This window comes from Podarcis vaucheri, assembly GCF_965113315.1.
Source record: "Podarcis vaucheri genome assembly, chromosome: W".
Classification (NCBI taxonomy): Eukaryota; Metazoa; Chordata; class Lepidosauria; order Squamata; family Lacertidae; genus Podarcis; species Podarcis vaucheri.
Window position 1 is genome coordinate 1767522 of NC_138757.1, and position 20545 is coordinate 1788066.

Here is a 20545-nt window from a genome sequence, read left to right on the forward strand (position 1 = left end):
GCAAATGGTGTAAACAGGAACGGTTTGGATTCTTAGATCACGGACTGCAGTTTCTTGAAGATGGACTTCTGGCAAGTGATGGGCTGCACCTCACAACGGTTGGGAGAAATGTTTTTGCCAAAAATCTCAGAAACCTCATCAGGAGGGCTTTAAACTGACTAATGTGGGGGAGGGAGACAGTGCTCCTGAAGGTAGGAGTCTATCAATTGATGAAGATGATCATCCAAATGTCATAGACCAAATGGAGCAAACAGCACGCAGACCTAGTGGTGGGAGGAAAAAATCCTTAAATAAGAGACACGGGGGAATGATTAATGGACTTCAATGTCTGTACACTAATGCGCAAAGCATGGGAAATAAACAAGATGAGCTTGAGCTCTTGGTACAGCAAACTAAATATGACATAATAGGCATCACTGAAACCTGGTGGGATAAGTCCCACGATTGGAATGTAATAATGGGGGGATACAATCTATTTCAGAGAAACAGACCAGACAAGAAAGGAGGAGGAGTGGCGTTATATGTCAGGGATGTGTATACCTGTGAAGAGATCCAAGATTTAGATCCTCAAAGCCAAAGTGAGAGCATTTGGGTCAAAATTAAGGGAGAGAAGAATAACAGAGACCTCATTGTGGGAGTTTACTATAGATCCCCAAGCCAAACGGAGGACATAGATGATGCCTTCCTGGAACAGATGGCCAAGCATGCAAAAGGAAGGGAGATAGTAGTAATGGGGGACTTCAATTACCCGGATATTTGTTGGACGTCAAACTCAGCCAAGAGCATAAGGTCAAACAGATTCCTCACTGGCCTTGCAGACAACTTCATTGTCCAGAAAGTGGGAGAAGCAACAAGAGGAACAGCCATTTTAGATCTGGTCCTAACCAATGTTGATGACCTGGTTAGTGGGGTAGAAGTGGAAGGATCATTAGGCGCGAGTGATCATGCTCTTCTGAAGTTTACTATACAGCGGAAAGGAGCAGCCAAGCATACTAGGACTCAATTTCTTGACTTTAAGAAAGCCGACTTCATAAAACTTAGGGAAGTGCTGGGTGAGATCCCATGGACAACAATACTAAAAGGAAAGGCAGTTCATGATGGCTGGGAGTTTGTTAAGAGGGAGATACTAAAAGCACAACATCAGGCAATACCAATGAGACGGAAACATGGAAGGTGCCTAAAGAAGCCAGGGTGGCTATCTAAAGAACTTTTAACTGAATTAAGATTAAAAAAGGATGTGTACAAAAAATGGAAAAGGGGGGAAACCACCAAAGAGGAATTCAAACAAATAGCCAGCACGTGTAGACACAAAGTCAGAAAAGCTAAAGCACAGAATGAACTCAGGCTTGCTAGAGAGGTTAAAAGCAACAAAAAAGGCTTTTATGGGTATGTTCGTAGCAAAAGGAAGAACAAAGAAACAATGGGATCACTCAGAGGAGAAGATGGTGAAATGCAAACAGGGGACACAGAAAGGGCTGAACTCCTCAATGCCTTCTTTGCCTCAGTCTTCTCCGATAAAGAAAACAATGCCCGACCTGAAGAATTTGGAGCAAATGATTCAGCAAAGGAAACACAGCCCAGAATAACTAAGGAGATAGTACAAGAATATTTGGCTAGTTTAGATGTATTCAAGTCTCCAGGGCCAGATGAACTGCATCCAAGAGTATTAAAAAAACTGGCAGATGTGATCTCAGAACCACTGGCAGTCATCTTTGAGAATTCCTGGAGAACAGGCGAAGTCCCGGCAGACTGGAGGAGGGCAAATGTTGTCCCTATTTTCAAAAAGGGGAAAAGAGAGGACCCAAATAATTACCGCCCAGTCAGTCTGACATCAATAGCAGGGAAGATTCTGGAGCAGATCATTAAGCAAACAGTCTGTGAGCACCTAGAAAGGAATGCTGTGATCACCAATAGTCAGCATGGATTTCTGAAAAATAAGTCATGTCAGACTAACCTGATCTCGTTTTTTGACAGAATTACAAGCCTGGTAGATGAAGGGAACGCAGTGGATGTAGCCTACCTTGATTTCAGCAAGGCATTTGACAAGGTGCCCCATGATATTCTTGTAAAGAAGCTGGTAAAATGCGGTCTTGACTATGCTACCACTCAGTGGATTTGTAACTGGCTGACTGACCGAACCCAAAGGGTGCTCATCAATGGTTCCTCTTCATCCTGGAGAAGAGTGACTAGTGGGGTGCCACAGGGTTCTGTCTTGGGCCCGGTCTTATTCAACATCTTTATCAACGACTTGGATGATGGACTCAAGGGCATCCTGATCAAATTTGCAGATGACGCCAAACTGGGAGGGGTGGCTAACACCCCAGAGGACAGGATCACACTTCAAAAGGACCTTGACAGATTAGAGAACTGGGCAAAAATAAACAAGATGAATTTTAACAGGGAGAAATGTAAAGTATTGCACTTGGGCAAAAAAAATGAGAGGCACAAATACAAGATGGGTGACACCTGGCTTGAGAGCAGTACATGTGAAAAGGATCTAGGAGTCTTGGTTGACCACAAACTTGACATGAGCCAACAGTGTGACGCGGCAGCTAAAAAAGCCAATGCAATTCTGGGCTGCATCAATAGGAGTATAGCATCTAGATCAAGGGAAGTAATAGTGCCACTGTATTCTGCTCTGGTCAGACCACACCTGGAGTACTGTGTCCAGTTCTGGGCACCACAATTCAAGAAGGACACTGACAAACTGGAACGTGTCCAGAGGAGGGCAACCAAAATGGTCAAAGGCCTGGAAACGATGCCTTATGAGGAACGGCTAAGGGAGCTGGGCATGTTTAGCCTGGAGAAGAGGAGGTTAAGGGGTGATATGATAGCCATGTTCAAATATATAAAAGGATGTCACATAGAGGAGGGAGAAAGGTTGTTTTCTGCTGCTCCGGAGAAGCGGACACGGAGCAATGGATCCAAACTACAAGAAAGAAGATTCCACCTAAACATTAGGAAGAACTTCCTGACAGTAAGAGCTGTTCGACAGTGGAATTTGCTGCCAAGGAGTGTGGTGGAGTCTCCTACTTTGGAGGTCTTTAAGCAGAGGCTTGACAACCATATGTCAGGAGTGCTCTGATGGTGTTTCCTGCTTGGCAGGGGGTTGGACTCGATGGCCCTTGTGGTCTCTTCCAACTCTATGATTCTATGATTCTATGATTCTATGATTTGGGAAAATTAATCCTGCATCCAGTCAGGCTTCCCCTGACTGGGAACTGACCTGGCAGGAAGAGCAGCGTAGCAGCGGTCCTGCGTCCGTGTGAGATGAGAGATAAATCAAGTCCACAGACAGTTCGTTGCTATCTCTAAAAAGCATTTATTTACAAGCCATAAATCAGTCACATTCCATCGGAGCTTTCCGGCATCTTTCCCGTGCTAAAAGCACACACACGCAGCCTCTGAGCTGAGCTGCGTCTCAGGCAGAAGCGAAAGCACTTCTGAACAGTGACACAGACTGTGACACACTTCTCTGCGACAAGCTCCTCCCAGATACAGGACACCACGGAGTTTTAACCCTGTCAGTTTCAAACTCCACACCCCCTCTTGTCCTGCATCTGGGGACAATAGCCAACAATGCTTTCCCCATACACAGACCCTCACAGAACTCCTCATGCTTCTGGAAGGTTAATGGTTTTGTGAAACCATCAGCGAGGTTCTTGGTTGAGAGACAGTATTTCAGAGCAACTAGCCCCTCATGAACGCTGTGACATACATTCTGGAAACGTATGTCCAAATGTTTGGTCCTCGCCTTGAATTGCCCCGTCTCGGCCAATTTGAGGCACGGTTGATTGTCTTCATGCACCACAACGGGTAGACAATTCTCTTCACAGATTTCCTCGACCAAACACACATAGAACTCCAGCTCTCTGCAAACTTCTGATAGCGCACTGAACTCAGCTTCAGTAGACGAAAGTCCTATGAGACTTTGCTTCCGGGACCTCCACCCAATCACTGAGTCCCCAAACTTCACCACTAGGCCTGACACTGATTTGCGATCCTGAAGGTTAGCCCAATCCGAATCTACCCACGCGGTCAGCTTGACACCACCCTTAGCTGACATCTTGAGGCAAAAATCTTTGGTATCTTGCAGGTAACGAAGCACCCATTTAATACCATTCCAGGCCTGCACACTAGGACTTGAAGCCTCTCTACTGAGCAGATTGACAGCAAACGCAATGTCTGGTCTGCTCCACTGTGACAGATACAACAGACTACCCAGAGCTGACTGAAAGAGTTCAGTATTTTCGAACACAACGCATTCTACTTGCTGATACTCCTTCACGTATCCAGCCTCCATGGGTGACTTGGCACCTGCACAATCAGACATCCTGAACTTCTAAAGCAACTGCTCAATCTTACCTTTCTGGCGAAGCAAAAAGCTTCCATCACTTACTCTTGTGATCTCTAAGCCTAAATACGACTTGACGTCTCCAAGCTGCTTGAGCTTGAACTGCTTTCCAAGCTCCTTAGCAAACTTCTCCACTTGTTTACTTCTCTGTGCCATGATTAAGATATCATCAACAAACACCCGAACCACTTGCTGTTTCAAGCCTGAATCTCTAATGTAAAGACAACTGTCTGCAAGAGATCTCTTAAAACCTAGCTCTTCTAAGGCTTCCTGTAGACACATATTCCAATTCCTGGCAGATTGGCGTAATCCATAGATGGATTTGTGCAACCGCCACACGACGCCTAGCTCACTGACTTCAAACCCTGGAGGAGGAAGCATGTACAACTCCTCCTGGAGATCTGAGTTCAGGTAGGCGACATCTACATCAAAATGGTTCACCTTCCAACCTCTCTGTGCTTCTATCTCCAAAAGCGTTCTCAGAGTCTCAGCCCTCGAGGTCGGCGAATAGACCTCCGTGAAGTGAACACCCTTCCTCTGTGTGAATCCACGAGCTACTAACCTCGCTTTATACTGTGGTTCTCCAGCTTCTGTGGGTTTAAGTCAGCAAACCCACCTGCAACTCACAGCTTGCTTTCCAGCCGGCAGCTGTGTGAGTGAGAACACACCAAGAGACTCCATTGAGTTCATCTCCTTCTGCATCGCCTCACGCCATTTGCTAGCTTCTTCCTGAGGCAACTTCTGAACATCCTCAAAGGATTCAGGTTCACATCTAGCCACACCAACCCAGACACTAGTGGCTTCATACCTTTCCGGTGGCTTACCCTTCTTTGACCTTGCTGACCTTGATTTCAGCAAGGCATTTGACAAGGTGCCCCATGATATTCTTGTAAAGAAGCTGGTAAAATGCGGTCTTGACTATGCTACCACTCAGTGGATTTGTAACTGGCTGACTGACCGAACCCAAAGGGTGCTCATCAATGGTTCCTCTTCATCCTGGAGAAGAGTGACTAGTGGGGTGCCACAGGGTTCTGTCTTGGGCCCGGTCTTATTCAACATCTTTATCAATGACTTGGATGATGGACTCAAGGGCACCCTGATCAAATTTGCAGATGACACCAAACTGGGAGGGGTGGCTAACACCCCAGAGGACAGGATCACACTTCAAAACGACCTTGACAGATTGGAGAACTGGGCAAAAACAAACAAGATGAATTTTAACAGGGAGAAATGTAAAGTATTGCACTTGGGCAAAAAAAATGAGAGGCACAAATACAAGATGGGTGACACCTGGCTTGAGAGCAGTACATGTGAAAAGGATCTAGGAGTCTTGGTTGACCACAAACTTGACATGAGCCAACAGTGTGACGCGGCAGCTAAAAAAGCCAATGCAATTCTGGGCTGCATCAGTAGGAGTATAGCATCTAGATCAAGGGAAGTAATAGTGCCACTGTATTCTGCTCTGGTCAGACCTCACCTGGAGTACTGTGTCCAGTTCTGGGCACCACAATTCAAGAAGGACACTGACAAACTGGAACGTGTCCAGAGGAGGGCAACCAAAATGGTCAAAGGCCTGGAAACGATGCCTTATGAGGAACGGCTAAGGGAGCTGGGCATGTTTAGCTTGGAGAAGAGGAGGTTAAGGGGTGATATGATAGCCATGTTCAAATATATAAAAGGATGTCACATAGAGGAGGGAGAAAGGTTGTTTTCTGCTGCTCCAGAGAAGCGGACACGGAGCAATGGATCCAAACTACAAGAAAGAAGATTCCACCTAAACATTAGGAAGAACTTCCTGACAGTAAGAGCTGTTTGACAGTGGAATTTGCTGCCAAGGAGTGTGGTGGAGTCTCCTACTTTGGAGGTCTTTAAGCAGAGGCTTGACAACCATATGTCAGGAGTGCTCTGATGGTGTTTCCTGCTTGGCAGGGGGTTGGACTCGATGGCCCTTGTGGTCTCTTCCAACTCTATGATTCTATGATTCTATGACCTCCTCGGTGTGAACTCTGGAACTGCGCCTGATTCACTTGGGCCAGCTACACCATCCTCTGTGTCAGAAACTTCCCCCTCTGACCTGCTGCGCCTTTTTGGCCGCACAGCTGGGTCTGCTGGCGAGGATGGCTCACTCCTTGGCTCAGACTTGACAGAGACCTGAGGAGGGGTCATGGGACTCCCTTTTGGAGAGGTTCGGAGCCTCTGCCTTGGAGATCCCGGCTCTGGACTCTGTGGCTGTGGACTGTCCACCTCAGCAACAGGTTCAGCTTCGTCCTCCTCCTCTTCCTCATCTGAGTCTAACAGAACATCTTGGTTCCCGTGAAGACGTTTCCACCCACTCCACTCGCAAAACTCAGCACTGCCGCTAATAAGCAGCTTAGACTGGTTGCCAGTAGGGTATGCGAAACGCCACACCTTTGAACCCGGCTCATAGCCTACAAAGATCATCTTCCTAGATCTTGGCTCACCCTTTCTGCGCATGGCCTTTGGAATGAGGACCCAAGCCTCACAGCCAAACACTCGCAGAAAATCCACTTTCGGTTTCTTCTGATGCAACAAGAAATATGGTGTGTTGCCTACACTGGAATTGTACACCCTATTCTGCAGAAAACATGCTGCCTTATAACTCTTAAGCCCAAAAGCGCTGTGGCAAACCCGAGTCTGCCAACATAACATTCGCTGCTTCCTGTAGCGTGCGAAATTTCTCTCTGCAACTTCGTTCTGTTGCGGACAGTAGGGGGCAGTCAATCGATGACTGATACCTTTCTGCCTGAAGAACGATTGCAGCGCAGAACCCGTGAACTCCCCCCCCCCCGCGATCAGATTGAAAGGAAACCACCCTGGTAGAGAACCGCAGCTCTACCGCTGTGATCCAATCCCTGATCAGTGTAGCTGCTTCTGACTTTTCTTTAAGCGAGAAAACCTAAGAATGCCTTGAAAAATCATCAATCAGAACCAGAACCCATTTAGACCCAGCTAAAGAAGCTGTTGGCATGGGCCCTGATAAATCTGCATGCACAAGTTCAAAGGGTTTGCTGGTCCTCCTCTCTGACCTGGGGTATGTGCGTGTTGTGACCTTTGATTGCTTACAGGCTTGACAATCTAAGTATCTATCACATGCTTTGAACCCACATCCAATTGTGTTCTCTGCGGCCCTTTTTACATACGACCACCCTGCATGTCCGAAGCGTCTGTGCCAGAGGTGTAAACAATCATGGTGTGGTGGGACATTTGCACACTGCACTTGAGCGTCTTCACTGGACTTTCCACTAGCCCCATTTTCCACCAGTCCCATTTTCCCACCAGTCCCATTTTCAATAGGCATCTGCACCAGAAAGAGCCTGTCTTTTCTCTCAACACTGTAGATCTTCTTCCCATCCCTGTAGAAGGAACACAGATCGTTAGAGAACAGAACATCAAAACCATCAGCCATAAGAGCTGATACACTTAAAAGAGAATGTGCAAGCTCAGGAACCACAAAAGCTTGCACCTCATGATCTATAAAGGGACAGTATAAAAAACCAGTTTCAGTTAGCTGTCTCTGAGATCCTTCTGCTAATGTGACGTAGCGTCCAGTTTTAACTGTCTTGCAGTTCCTCAGGAGCCCTCTGGAGGTCACGAGGCAATGCGAGGCTCCTGAGTCGACAACAAGAGATAAAGTGGCTCTCTGGCTGTCTTCCTTTTTTTTATATAAAATTTTTTATTGGTTTTTCACAGTTTTTATAAACACAAACAATACACAACACAAACAAACAAGCACACAAACAAACATGTATAGTTTCATATCCTTTTTTCTTAAACCTTACTTCACTGACTTCCCCATACCTCCCCTTTCTACATCCCAATTTCCAAATTTGTTTCAGCAAATCCTAGCCCTTGGTTTTATCAAATTTTCCCCTTATTCTTTTCTTTTACTTAATCTTTTACAGCTGTAATCCCCTTTTTTTCTAAAACCTCAACATTTTAGCATTCATTAATTTTACAGTATTTCTTAAGATAAATTTTGAATTTCTTCCAATCTTCATCCGCCGTCTCTTTCCCCTGGTCACGGATTCTGCCGGTCATTTCAGCCAGTCCCATGTAGTCTATCACCTTCATCTGCCATTCTTCCAGAGTGGGTAGATCTTGAGTCTTCCAATGCTTTGCGATGAGTACTCTTGCTGCTGTGGTAGCGTACATAAAAAAAGTTCTGTCTTTCTTTGGCACCAATTGGCCGACAATGCCCAAGAGAAAGGCCTCTGGTTTCTTAGGGAAAGTACATTTAAGTACCTTTTTCATTTCATTATATATCATTTCCCAGAAAACCTTAATCTTCGGGCACGTTCACCAAAGGTGATAGAAAGTACCTTCAGTTTCTTTACATTTCCAACACTTATTGTCAGGCAGATGGTAGATTTTTGCTAGCTTGACTGGGGTCATGTACCACCTATAGATCATTTTCATAATATTTTCTTTTAAGGCATTACATGCCGTAAATTTTAAACCGGTGGTCCACAACTGTTCCCAGTCAGCAAACATGATGTTATGACCAATGTCCTGTGCCCACTTAATCATAGCTGATTTAACTGTTTCATCTTGTGTATTCCATTTCAGCAACAAGTTATACATTCTTGACAAATTCTTAGCATTGGGTTCTAACAGTTCTGTTTCTAATTTTGATTTCTCCACCTGGAAGCCAATTTTCCTGTCTTGTTTGTAAACCTCCATTATTTGATAATAGTGGAGCCAGTCTCGTACTTTAGCCTTCAATTTCTCTGTAAAAACTCTGTAATTTCAATTTATCACTGTCAGGGAACTGACATCGGAGGAAAGGGAAGTGGTAGGGCTCCCAGAGACTGGGAGAGAGTCAACAGCCAAAGCAGGGACCAGCAGGGGGAGCGCGGGGTCTCTGGAGGAGGATCTCAGTAATGCTGAGAGAGACGCAGCAGCCCAGGCAGGAAGCAGCAGGGGAGAGAAAGGGGTGAGAGACACTTCGAGCGAGAATAGCGGGGAGGTGTCAGAAGCAACTGCAGGGAGACCTATGCTTCGCCGGAAGCTGTCACGTCGTGAGTCCAGGAGACGCGTTTCCGTTAAGGAACTTCTTTGCTGGAAGCGCTTCCGCAGACAGCCACTGTCGGACTCTACAAGTGACTAAGAGCAGACATGTCTGAGGAGCTCTGTCACACACAGAGGTTTGTGGGGCCGCACAAACTCTGAAGGGGCACTATTTTAAGCACAAGCAGCTAATCATCCCCTGATAGCAGTCCGACAGTCTCTGTACGCTGCCTGTGCAGGAGAAAGCATCATGAGCGACCCAGCAGGAGCCGGAGCCGCAGGGGGTGGAGCTGGTCCAAGCTTGGAAGACAGATACCGAGCATTGGAGGTCCAACTTGCGCTGCAGACGGCGAGGCTCGAGGAGAGGAGGGCTCAAGATGCAGACAAGAAGGGGAGAACCACTCAGTTCCCCAGAAAGGTACCAGGATTAGTGCAGAAGTTTGGGGGGGACCCCAAGGATTACCATGCCTTTAGGACTGAAATGCAATATGCCCTGAATGTGCAGTTTGATGAGTTCCCTGATGAGGAATCGCGAGTTGCTTTCGTAATTGGGCATCTTGAGAAGGGGGCGCGAGACTGGGTTCGACCCCTGATGGCAACGCACAACGATATCCTGAAGGACACTATGAAATTCTTTCGTGCAATGGATATCATGTTTTCCAGCGATATTGAGGAAGGGGTGGTGCGCAGACAGCTAATGGCTTGCAAGCAGGGAAGCAGATCTGTCCGTGAGTACTGGACTGAATTTACCATGCTGATTCACAGATTGGGGTGGGATTTATCGGCAGCACCCATTCAGATGCTATTTGAAGAAGGTCTTTCTTCAGCTGTGAAAGACGAGCTGGCCAGGAGCCCCAGGGCGGTATCTATGGATCAGCTGACCAAATCTGCGCTGACCATTGGAGCGCGCCAGGAGGCAAGAGCCTTGGAGAGGCGGGAAGGGAGAGGGGAACGTTGGAAGGAGTTACGCATTCCAGACATTCCTGAGCCAGCTTTCCCGCCGGCAGAGCCGATGGAAATCGGAACAGCCCGCGCGCGCGCAGTTTCAAAGCCCAGTGAGGGGGCGAAGAAGGAGGGAAAGGGAGCCCGGAAATGCTATCTCTGCCAACAGCCAGGCCACTTTGCCAGAGTCTGCCCCCAGAGGAAGGAATGGCAAGGGATGGTGGGAACTGTTGAGGGGGAAGAGCAGGGAGAAACGGAGCAGGTAAAAGCCAACGCCTGGTTGCCAGCAGGGCACTGCAGCCAGGCCAAAGAGCAGTGAAAGTGCCCCTTCCCCAAGTGCCAGTGCCAGAAGCTCCTCGACCTGCTCTAGTGATTGAAGTGTCGCTAGAGTTGCAAAATGGACACCCCCTAAAAATAAAGGCGCTGTTGGACTCAGGCAGCTCCTGCAATTTCATGAGCAAGGCGTTTGCTGCTGAACACCAGATACAGACTATCCCATTAAGCAACCCCCTGCAGGTGACCACGATCGATGGCAGGGAACTGTTGGGAGGAGGCGTCAGCTTGCAGACCATCCCAATGATAATGAGGGTGGCAAGGCACACAGAACTGATAGCGTTTAATGTGGCCACCTTGGGAGGCGCTCCCATTATTTTGGGAATGAGCTGGCTAGCCCTACATGATCCGCTGGTGGGCTGGCATCAAAGAGTGGTTTCCTTCGGTTCCGCACATTGCTTAGAACACTGCAGGGGGGAAAAGGGGTCAGCAGGGGCCCAAGCCACCCTAGCAGGGACGGAAGTGATGGAGAAGGGGAAGGTGCCACCACAGTATGCTGATCTCAGCGACGTGTTCAGCGAGAAGGAAGCTGACCAACTACCCCCGCATAGGCCCTTTGATTGCCAGATCAATTTACTCCCTGGAGCACAGCTTCCTGTAGGCAGGTTGTATGCCATGTCAGACAGGGAGATGCAGGAGTTGCGAGCGTTCATTGACAAGAACCTGAAGAGAGGCTTCATCAGAGAGTCCAAGGCAGCGGGGGGTAGCCCAGTGTTTTTTGTGGATAAAAAAAACACGGACAAGCCGAGGCTGGTATGTGACTTTCGGGCCCTAAATGCAGTGACAGAGCCGGCGGCTTTTCCTATGCCCAGGATTGATGATATTTTGACCAGGGTGCGAAAAGGAAAGATTTTTACAAAGCTGGACCTAAGGGGGGCTTACAACCTGATACGTATAAGGAAAGGGGATGAATGGAAGACCACCATGTTCACCCCTTTGGGGGCATTTGAATACCTCGTTATGCCTTTTGGATTACAAGCAGGCTCCGCGTGTTTTCAAGCCTTTATGAACCATGTACTGGGGCCTTTGCTCTACAAGAATTGCGTGGCCTTCTTAGATGACGTGTTGGTGTATTCGGAGAATGAGGAGCAACATGTGAGAGACGTCAGAGAAGTGTTGAGCAGGCTGCAAGCCAACAGACTGTGGGTGAAACTGGAGAAGTGTCAGTTTCATACCAAGGAGGTGGAATTCCTGGGGTACCGCTTGTCAGACAAGGGGTTGGCCATGGACCCCGGCAAGGTTCAAGCGGTGCTGGAATGGAAAACACCCAAGACTAAGAAGGATGTGCAGAGGTTCCTAGGGTTTGGAAACTTTTATCGTAAGTTCATCCGAAACTTCGCCCACCTGACGGCGCCCATCACGGACTGTCTCAGCAGCAAAAAGAAGTTTGTTTGGACGGGGGAGGCGGAGCGAGCGTTTGAGGAACTGAAAAGGGCCTTCGCCTCTGACGAACAACTTCTACATGTGGATTTACAAAAAAAGCTGAGGGTCGAAACAGACACTTCTGACAGAGCCATAGGGGCGGTGCTTCTTCTGCAGCCGGGGAAGGAGGGGTCCGAGTGGCGACCGTGTGCCTTCTTTTCGCGAAAGCTGAACAAATCTGAGAGAAACTACACGGTGTACGACCGGGAACTTCTTGCGATTTATGAGGCCTTCCGGAGATGGAGGCACCTACTAATTGGTGCACAACAGAAGGTGCAAGTGCGCACGGACCATAAGAATCTAGAGTATTGGAGAACTGCGCGAGTGCTCAACCAACGGCAGTTGAGATGGGCCCAGGAGTTCTCCAAATTTAACTTTGAGATTTGTTACGTACCAGGCCCGGAGAACGTTAGGGCGGACGCTCTCTCACGCAAACCCGAATATTTGGAGGGAGAGGGTGCACCCGAAGAGACCCATGTCATTCCCGAGGACCGCTGGGTGTGTGGGGCGGCATTGGTGGGGCTAAGGGAACTGGTAGAGGGAACGGTGCAGGATGAATATGCCCAGGACAAACTCAGGGGTCTCAGGAGGGAGGGAGACAAACCCGGGGGTTTTGAGGAGAGAAACGGGGCGTTGTACTACAAGGGAGCGTTATACATACCTGAAGGGGGATTGAGGGAAAAGGTACTCAAGCAACTGCACGATAGCCCCACAGCAGGGCATTTTGGGCAACACAAAACCATGTGGCTGGTTACCAGGGAATTCTGGTGGCCCAAGGTCAGGGAAGATGTGCGGGAGTATGTGAGAGGGTGTGACCGATGTCAACGAGCCAAGGGGGAGAGGCGGGCACCGGCAGGTTTATTAGAACCACTACCCACGCCGGAAAGACCATGGGAGGCAGTGGCAATAGATTTCATGACTGATCTGCCCAGGTCCAAAGGGAAGACAGCCATTATGGTTGTGGTAGACCTGTTAACCAAGATGGCCCACTTTATAGCCTGCTCACATGCGGTCACAGCAGAAGAAACCGCTAAATTGTTTGTGGAAAATGTGTTTAGATTGCATGGTGCCCCCTTGAGGGTGGTTTCGGACCGAGGGAAACAATTTACTTCCAGGTTCTGGAGGAAGCTCATGAGCTTATTGCATGTAGAGGTGAATTTTTCCACTGCCCGCCATCCAGAAACCAACGGGCAGGCGGAAAGAGCTAATGGTGTCCTCCAGCAATATTTGAGGTGTTATGTGAATGACAGAGAGAATGATTGGGTGGAGAAGCTGGCGTTGGCAGAATTTGCCTATAACAATGCAGAGAACGTGTCCACGGGAATGAGCCCTTTTTTGGCCAATCACGGGTGTCATCCCCGAGCCTTCCCAGGGGGGGAGGGGGAGAACTGGAGCGTTCCAGCCGCAGAACAGTTCGTTGAAGAAATGGAAGCGATCCATCGCCAGCTCCAACTTAATTTAAACAGGGCGAAGGAGGAATATAAGAGGCAGGCAGACAAAACCAGAAGGGAAGGAGAAGGCATTAGGGTGGGGGACCAGGTGTGGTTGTCCACCCAAGGGTTGCCATTTAAAGGAGGTTGTAAGAAGTTAAGACCCAAAAGACTGGGCCCATTTGAAGTCACGCAACAGGTCAACCCAGTGGCTTTCAGACTCCGGTTACCGAACCACATGAAGTTGCACCCAGTGTTCCACAGATCATTGCTGTCACCGTATATAGGGGACAGAGAGGGGAGGGTCAATAGGGGACCAGCTATGGAGGAAAAAGAACACAGCTACCATGTAGCGGAGATTCTCGATTCCAGGTGGAGGGGAGAGCAAGTAGAGTATTTGGTAATGTGGGAAGGGGAGCCGGAGTCGGAAAACACCTGGGTCAGGGCAGAGGATGTAGATGACGAGGTTTTGATTGAAACTTTTCATCAGAGATTCCCTCGAAAACCCCAGCCAGTGGCGAGGTTCCGGAGGGAATACTTCGCCACCACCGACGAAGAAGAAGAGTTGGAGGGGTTCGCGGATTCCGAGGTGGAGGAGGATTCAGCGAGTCGGAACGAAGACCGATGGAGGGAAATGTTCGAGACGTCTGAAGATGAAGAGGATTCTTTTAGGGGTTTCAGCTCCTCACCGCCCAGAGGAGAGAGTAGGGGCGGGGGAGAGGGGGGCCCTGGAGGGGAGGTGGATGTCAGGGAACTGACATCGGAGGAAAGGGAAGTGGTAGGGCTCCCAGAGACTGGGAGAGAGTCAACAGCCAAAGCAGGGACCAGCAGGGGGAGCGCGGGGTCTCTGGAGGAGGATCTCAGTAATGCTGAGAGAGACGCAGCAGCCCAGGCAGGAAGCAGCAGGGGAGAGAAAGGGGTGAGAGACACTTCGAGCGAGAATAGCGGGGAGGTGTCAGAAGCAACTGCAGGGAGACCTATGCTTCGCCGGAAGCTGTCACGTCGTGAGTCCAGGAGACGCGTTTCCGTTAAGGAACTTCTTTGCTGGAAGCGCTTCCGCAGACAGCCACTGTCGGACTCTACAAGTGACTAAGAGCAGACATGTCTGAGGAGCTCTGTCACACACAGAGGTTTGTGGGGCCGCACAAACTCTGAAGGGGCACTATTTTAAGCACAAGCAGCTAATCATCCCCTGATAATCACCCTCTTGTTCCTGGCTGTCTTCCAAGGTTGCCACGGCGACGCTCGTACTCCCACCGGTTGCCATGGCCACAGCCTCCCCCCAACCAAGGCTTTTGCCTTTTCTCAGAGACACCATCGCAGCTGTGAGGTGATAAGATGCCATGTCTTTGTTTTTCTCCTGGCCTGCTACTTTCCCACGTCTCTGCTGGGAACCGGCCCTGGAACCGCCGCTTATCTGCTTTGTTGACATTCCTCTCCGGCCGGTGTCCTTGCCTCCCTGGGCCTCTACAGAACAATGCCCTTCGCTGTTGGACTTCGCCTCAGAGCACAAACAACTCTTGGAGACTTTGGCTTTCCCAGAGCTTTTGGATCGGCCTGCACCCCCACTCCTGGGTGCCCAGCTGCCTGAGGAACAGACTGCTACTGCCTTCCTCTTCCCAGCTCTCAGCCTCTCTCCCGGACCATCAGACAGACGTGCCGAAGCATAGAAACAGCTTCCCGGAACAGTCCCAGCCCCCTCTGGGCTTAGTGCTCTCTCCGGGCATCTCTTAGCCCCCTCTGGTCTGGCTCCCACTTCGGCTTGACATGCCATTTTCAGTGCCTGCCACGCGACTCAGGGCTTCTTCCCTTGGAGCTTTGGCAACAGCCAAGCATCAACGCTGGCCCTTAAAATGGCTAGCACCCTTTGCTCTCTCTCCAGAGCATCAGCCACGTCTGCCTCACAAGCGTCCACTGCTCCTGCAGACCTCTCACTGGGCTGGGCAAAAACTGGACCGGCTTGTGTACACTCCCATAGCTTCCTTTCTGCCAGCCAGTAGTACATGCGCTTACTCCAGGCTTCCCAATTGGCCCCATTCAGTCTTTCGAAGGGGATATTAAAGCTCTCATGGCCCTGCTGTGCCTGGGCAGCAGCCATCTTCCACCCACCGGGGCTTCAAGCGTACTCACGCGTTGCCAGCAATCTGGACCTCTGAAGCAGCAGCCTCCTCTTGGCTTTTGGCTCCGCTCTCCAGCATTCCCCACTGCCCTTCCTGGCAGGAGCTCTCAGCAATGCAACGCTGGCAGTCTTCCTCCCTTCTCACACTTGTCAGGAGACATGTAACTTCCATAACCTTTGGGAAAATTAATCCTGCGTCCAGTCAGGCTTCCCCTGTGCGGCTCTGATCGGGAACTGACCTGGCAGGAAGAGCAGAGTAGCAGCGGTCCTGCGTCCGTGTGAGATGAGGGATAAATCAAGTCCAGAGACAGTTCGTTGCTATCTCTAAAAAGCATTTATTTACAAGCCATAAATCAGTCACATTTCATCGGAGCTTTCCAGCATCTTTCCCGTGCTAAAAGCACACACACACACAGCCTCTGAGCTGAGCTGCGTCTCAGGCAGAAGCAAAAGCACTTCTGAACAGTGACACATGTTGAAAAGCATGGGGGAGAGGACTTCATGTAGATGTTGAAAAGCATGGGGGAGAGCCCTGAGGCACCCCACATTTGGATCCCTTCCAGTCGGGATTCGGGCCTCATCATGGGACTGAAACTGCCTTGGTCGCACTGGTTGATGATCTCCGGCGGGCTAGGGACAAAGGTGAGAGCTGTTTCCTAGTTCTGCTGGATCTCTCAGCGGTGTTTGATACCATCGACCATAACATCCTTCTGGACCGTCTTGAGGGGCTGGGAACTGGGGGCACTGTCATACAGTGGTTCCGCTCCTTCCTCCTGGGCCGTGTTCAGAAAGTGGTGGTGGGGGATGAGTGTTCAGACCCCTGGGCTCTCACTTGTGGGGTGCCTCAGGGTTCTGTCCTCTCCCCCATGCTTTTTACCATCTACATGCAGCCGCTGGGAGAGATCATCAGGGTGTTTGGACTGGGTGTTCATCAGTATGCGGATGATACCCAGCTCTACCTCTCTTTCAAATCAGAACCAGTGAAGGCGGTGACGGTCCTGTGTGAGTGCCTGGAGGCGGTTGGAGGTTGGATGGCGGCTAACAGATTGAGGTTGAATCCTGACAAGACAGAAGTACTGTTTTTGGGGGACAGGAGGTGGGCAGGTGTGGAGGATTCCCTGGTCCTGAATGGGGTAACTGTGCCCCTGAAGGACCAGGTGCGCAGCCTGGGAGTCATTTTGGACTCACAGCTGTCCATGGAGGCACAGGTTAAATCCGTGTCCAGGGCAGCTGTGTACCAGCTCCATCTGGTACGCAGGCTGAGACCCTATCTGCCTGCGGACTGCCTCGCCAGAGTGGTGCATGCTCTGGTTATCTCCCGCTTGGACTACTGCAATGCGCTCTACGTGGGGCTACCTTTGAAGGTGACCCGGAAACTACAACTAATCCAGAACGCGGCAGCCAGACTGGTGACTGGGAGCGGCCGCCGAGACCACATAACACCGGTCTTGAAAGACCTACATTGGCTCCCAGTACGTTTCCGAGCACAATTCAAAGTGTTGGTGCTGACCTTTAAAGCCCTAAATGGCCTCGGTCCAGTATACCTGAAGGAGCGTCTCCACCCCCATTGTTCTACCTGGACACTGAGGTCCAGCACCGAGGGCCTTCTGGCGGTTCCCTCACTGCGAGAAGCCAAGTTACAGGGAACCAGGCAGAGGGCCTTCTCGGTAGTGGCACCCTCCCTGTGGAACGCCCTCCCACCAGATGTCAAAGAGAACAACAACTACCAGACTTTTAGAAGACATCTGAAGGCAGCCCTTTTTAGGGAAGCTTTTAATGTTTGATGTAGCACAGTATTTTAATATTCTTTTCGAAGCCGCCCAGAGTGGCTGGGGAAACCCAGCCAGATGGGCGGGGTATAAATAATAAATTATATTATTATTATTATTATTATAATCCTGTGTGAATTTTCCGTTCGTCCAATCATCATGTCGAGATGGTTCCCATATATCATCACTTTCATAAATAAAAGCAAAATAAAAAAATTCCTTCCAGTAGCACCTTAAAGACCAACTAAGTTAGTTCTTGGTATGAGCTTTCGTGTGCATGCACACTTCTTCAGATACCAATTCCTTCCAGTAGCACCTTAAAGACCAACTAAGTTAGTTCTTGGTATGAGCTTTCGTGTGCATGCACACTTCTTCAGATACCAACACGGCTACCTATCTGTAACTATAAATAAAAGCACTCTTTCCATCATCAGTCTTGCAGATCTGTTGCCCTTCCTTATACCATTTTAGACGTACTCAAAACATTTCCATTTAGGCAAGCCTACCCAGCTGTACAATTTTATTATGTACATTTGTTCTTTTAAAAAAAATGTTGATTTTTATCTCTTTCTTTTATTGCTTTATTATTTTACTATTTTTAAAGTCTGATTTTTTTGCTATTTTGTATGAATGTTTTATTTCACTCTATGTATATATTTTTAATTAAGCAGTATATAAAACATGTTAAATAAAAAAAACAGAAAATATGCAGGCACTGTTTTTCTTTGGACAGAAATGCAGTGGTAGCTCGGGTTACATACGCTTCAGCTTACATACGCTTCAGGTTACAGACTCCGCTAACCCAGAAATAGTGCTTCAGGTTAAGAACTTTGCTTCGGAATAAGAACAGAAATTGTGCTCCGGCAGCGCAACGGCAGCAGGAGGCCCCATTAGCTAAAGTGGTGCTTCAGGTTAAGAACAGTTTCAGGTTAAGAAAGGACCTCTGGAACAAATTAAGTACGTAACCAGAGGTAGCACTGTAAAATGCTGGAGAATACTAAGCCTTCTAAATTGCTACGTATTGGGTCACACAAGGACACAAAAGATGCAAGAGGAGGGGGGAAAGTGACAACTCTAAATGGTTAAGGACTCCTTTTTGTGTCATTTTCCTTTAAAAATAAATTTCAGAGTGCACATCTGGGGTGTATCTATAGGAGGCAGTGATGTTAAAAGAGGATTGGATAAATTCATGGAAGGGCAATCAATGGCTTCTTGCCATGATGGCTAGGCTATGCTCTGTTTCCATTGTCAGAGGCAGTAATCCTTCTGAATACTAGTTTCTTGAAACCACAGGAGGGGAAGGTGCTCGTATGCTCATGTTTTGCTCTCTGGTTTCCCACAGGCATCTGGGTGGCCCCCATGGGAACAGGATGCTGGACTAGATGGGTCATTGGAGTAGTCCAGCAGGCTCTTTTTAGTCCTACTTGGAATAGACCCTTTGAAATTACTGTGCATGAGTAACATAGGCCCCATATTTTTAATGTGTGCACTTTGAATAAAACTTAGTTGGTGTTATGTACTGAGTTGAATAGGATCCAAAATGCAGCAGTCTGATTGGTCCGCAGGAGCCACCCAATCCAGCTCCAGGTGGAAGTGAATCTGCAACCTGATTGGCCTACAGGAGAATCCCGGAATTAGCCAATCACGTGCGACCCATTGTTTAAATAATGTATATAAAGCAGACAGTTTGGGGGAACTTCCATGCCTCCTCACCACTATGAGCTGAATAAAGAGCATGAAATCCACACTCGACTCCGAGTATATTTCAGTTGGATATGACCCTTGGGCTTTAAAAAGGGACTTTGATCTGAAAAGGTGGAAGACGACTGCCCTGCATTATTGCACTTAACTTTTTCTCAGTCTTCTTTATGCCCAGAGTGCAGAACTAGAACTAATGGCTAAATATTAGAGGGTACTTCACAGGGGCAGGAGCTTTTCAAAAGTGCACAGGACTGCCTCTGGAGGTGGGCAGGCTTTCCATTACAGTGGGTCTTTTACCCAGCTATTTTTTCAGGGATGTTGTGGTTGCATCCTGCATTTTAGACCCTTTGTCCGGCAGGGGATTGGACTAGATGACCTCTGAAAGACCCAACTTCAATTACCGTATGCACTCCCTAGTCTGGGCATGACTATATGGTTGATTTGTTTCAATGGGTATTTTCTAGGTATATTTTACAACCCTATGACTTTTTTTTTCTTTAAATCTCCAGAGATCTGGGAAAGAGAATCCTGTAGAAAGCAAGATCAAGAGGAACCGTGTGCTGGTCTGTGCTCCGTCCAACGCTGCTCTAGATCACCTCATGAAAATAATGATTGTTGAGTTCAAGGAAAAATGTCAGGACAAGGAAAAGCCTTTGGGTATGATGAGTTCTTGGCCAGTTCTCATCTGTGGAATTCATAGCTGGAGGGAGCAATTGGCTTGGTCATAACTGAAGAATAAGACATTATTCCGTGTTTAAGTTACTTAGACCCTCCCCCACCTGCCAGTATAGGTAGTGGGTGCTTTGCTTTTCCTAAGGCATTTGTCCTTGCAGAGAATCCATCTGAAATCCTTTGGGACAGGGTTGGATCTTGGTGGTGGACCATGTGTTTGGAATGCTGAAGGCCCCCAATCTAATCTCCCTGATGCCCTCTGTTTATCCTGTAGACTCCAAGCAAAGCCTTTCTTGTACATCCTTACACTTTTTAAAGGTTCTTTGGGATCCTTTTAGTGCTGCACTTACCTACTAAAAGCTTTGCTGCACTTATTTTTACTGGTTTTAGTGTTGTATTTTTATTTTGTTGTTTTGTCTTGTTTTCTGTAAGCTGCCCTAAGGGTGTCTGCAGCAAAAGAACCTTGACGAGGAACGAGTTTCATAGTTAACTGTGCACTGTGTGAATAAGTAATTTAGTTTCAGTGTTATGAGACAGAGGGAGAAACTTTTCTGTAGCCACTCTCTCCATGCCTTGCATAATTCTATAAACATCTGGCTTGTTGCCTCTTGCCTTTTCTCTAAACCAAAAAGTCCCAAATGTTACAACCTTTCCTTGTAGGGGAGTTGCTGTATCCCCTTGGTCATTTTGGTTGCCATTTTTTGAACTTTTTCCAACTCTTATTGAGGATGTGCAAGATACAGATTTCAGGATTTGCTAAGCAGATCAAAAGTAT

The 20545-nt window shown here is 48.3% G+C and overlaps 1 protein-coding gene across 3 annotated transcripts in view; it reads left to right on the forward strand.

Moving 5' to 3' along the window:
* LOC309523293 (putative helicase senataxin) overlaps window positions 1-20545 on the forward strand; it is a 314428-nt gene that overhangs the window by 199747 nt on the left and 94136 nt on the right. For all 3 annotated transcript variants that reach the window (XM_082207068.1, XM_082207067.1, XM_082207069.1), the window contains one exon: window positions 19608-19755. In XM_082207068.1, the coding sequence (XP_082063194.1) occupies window positions 19608-19755 (148 nt within the window). The remainder of the gene's footprint in view (window positions 1-19607; window positions 19756-20545) is intronic.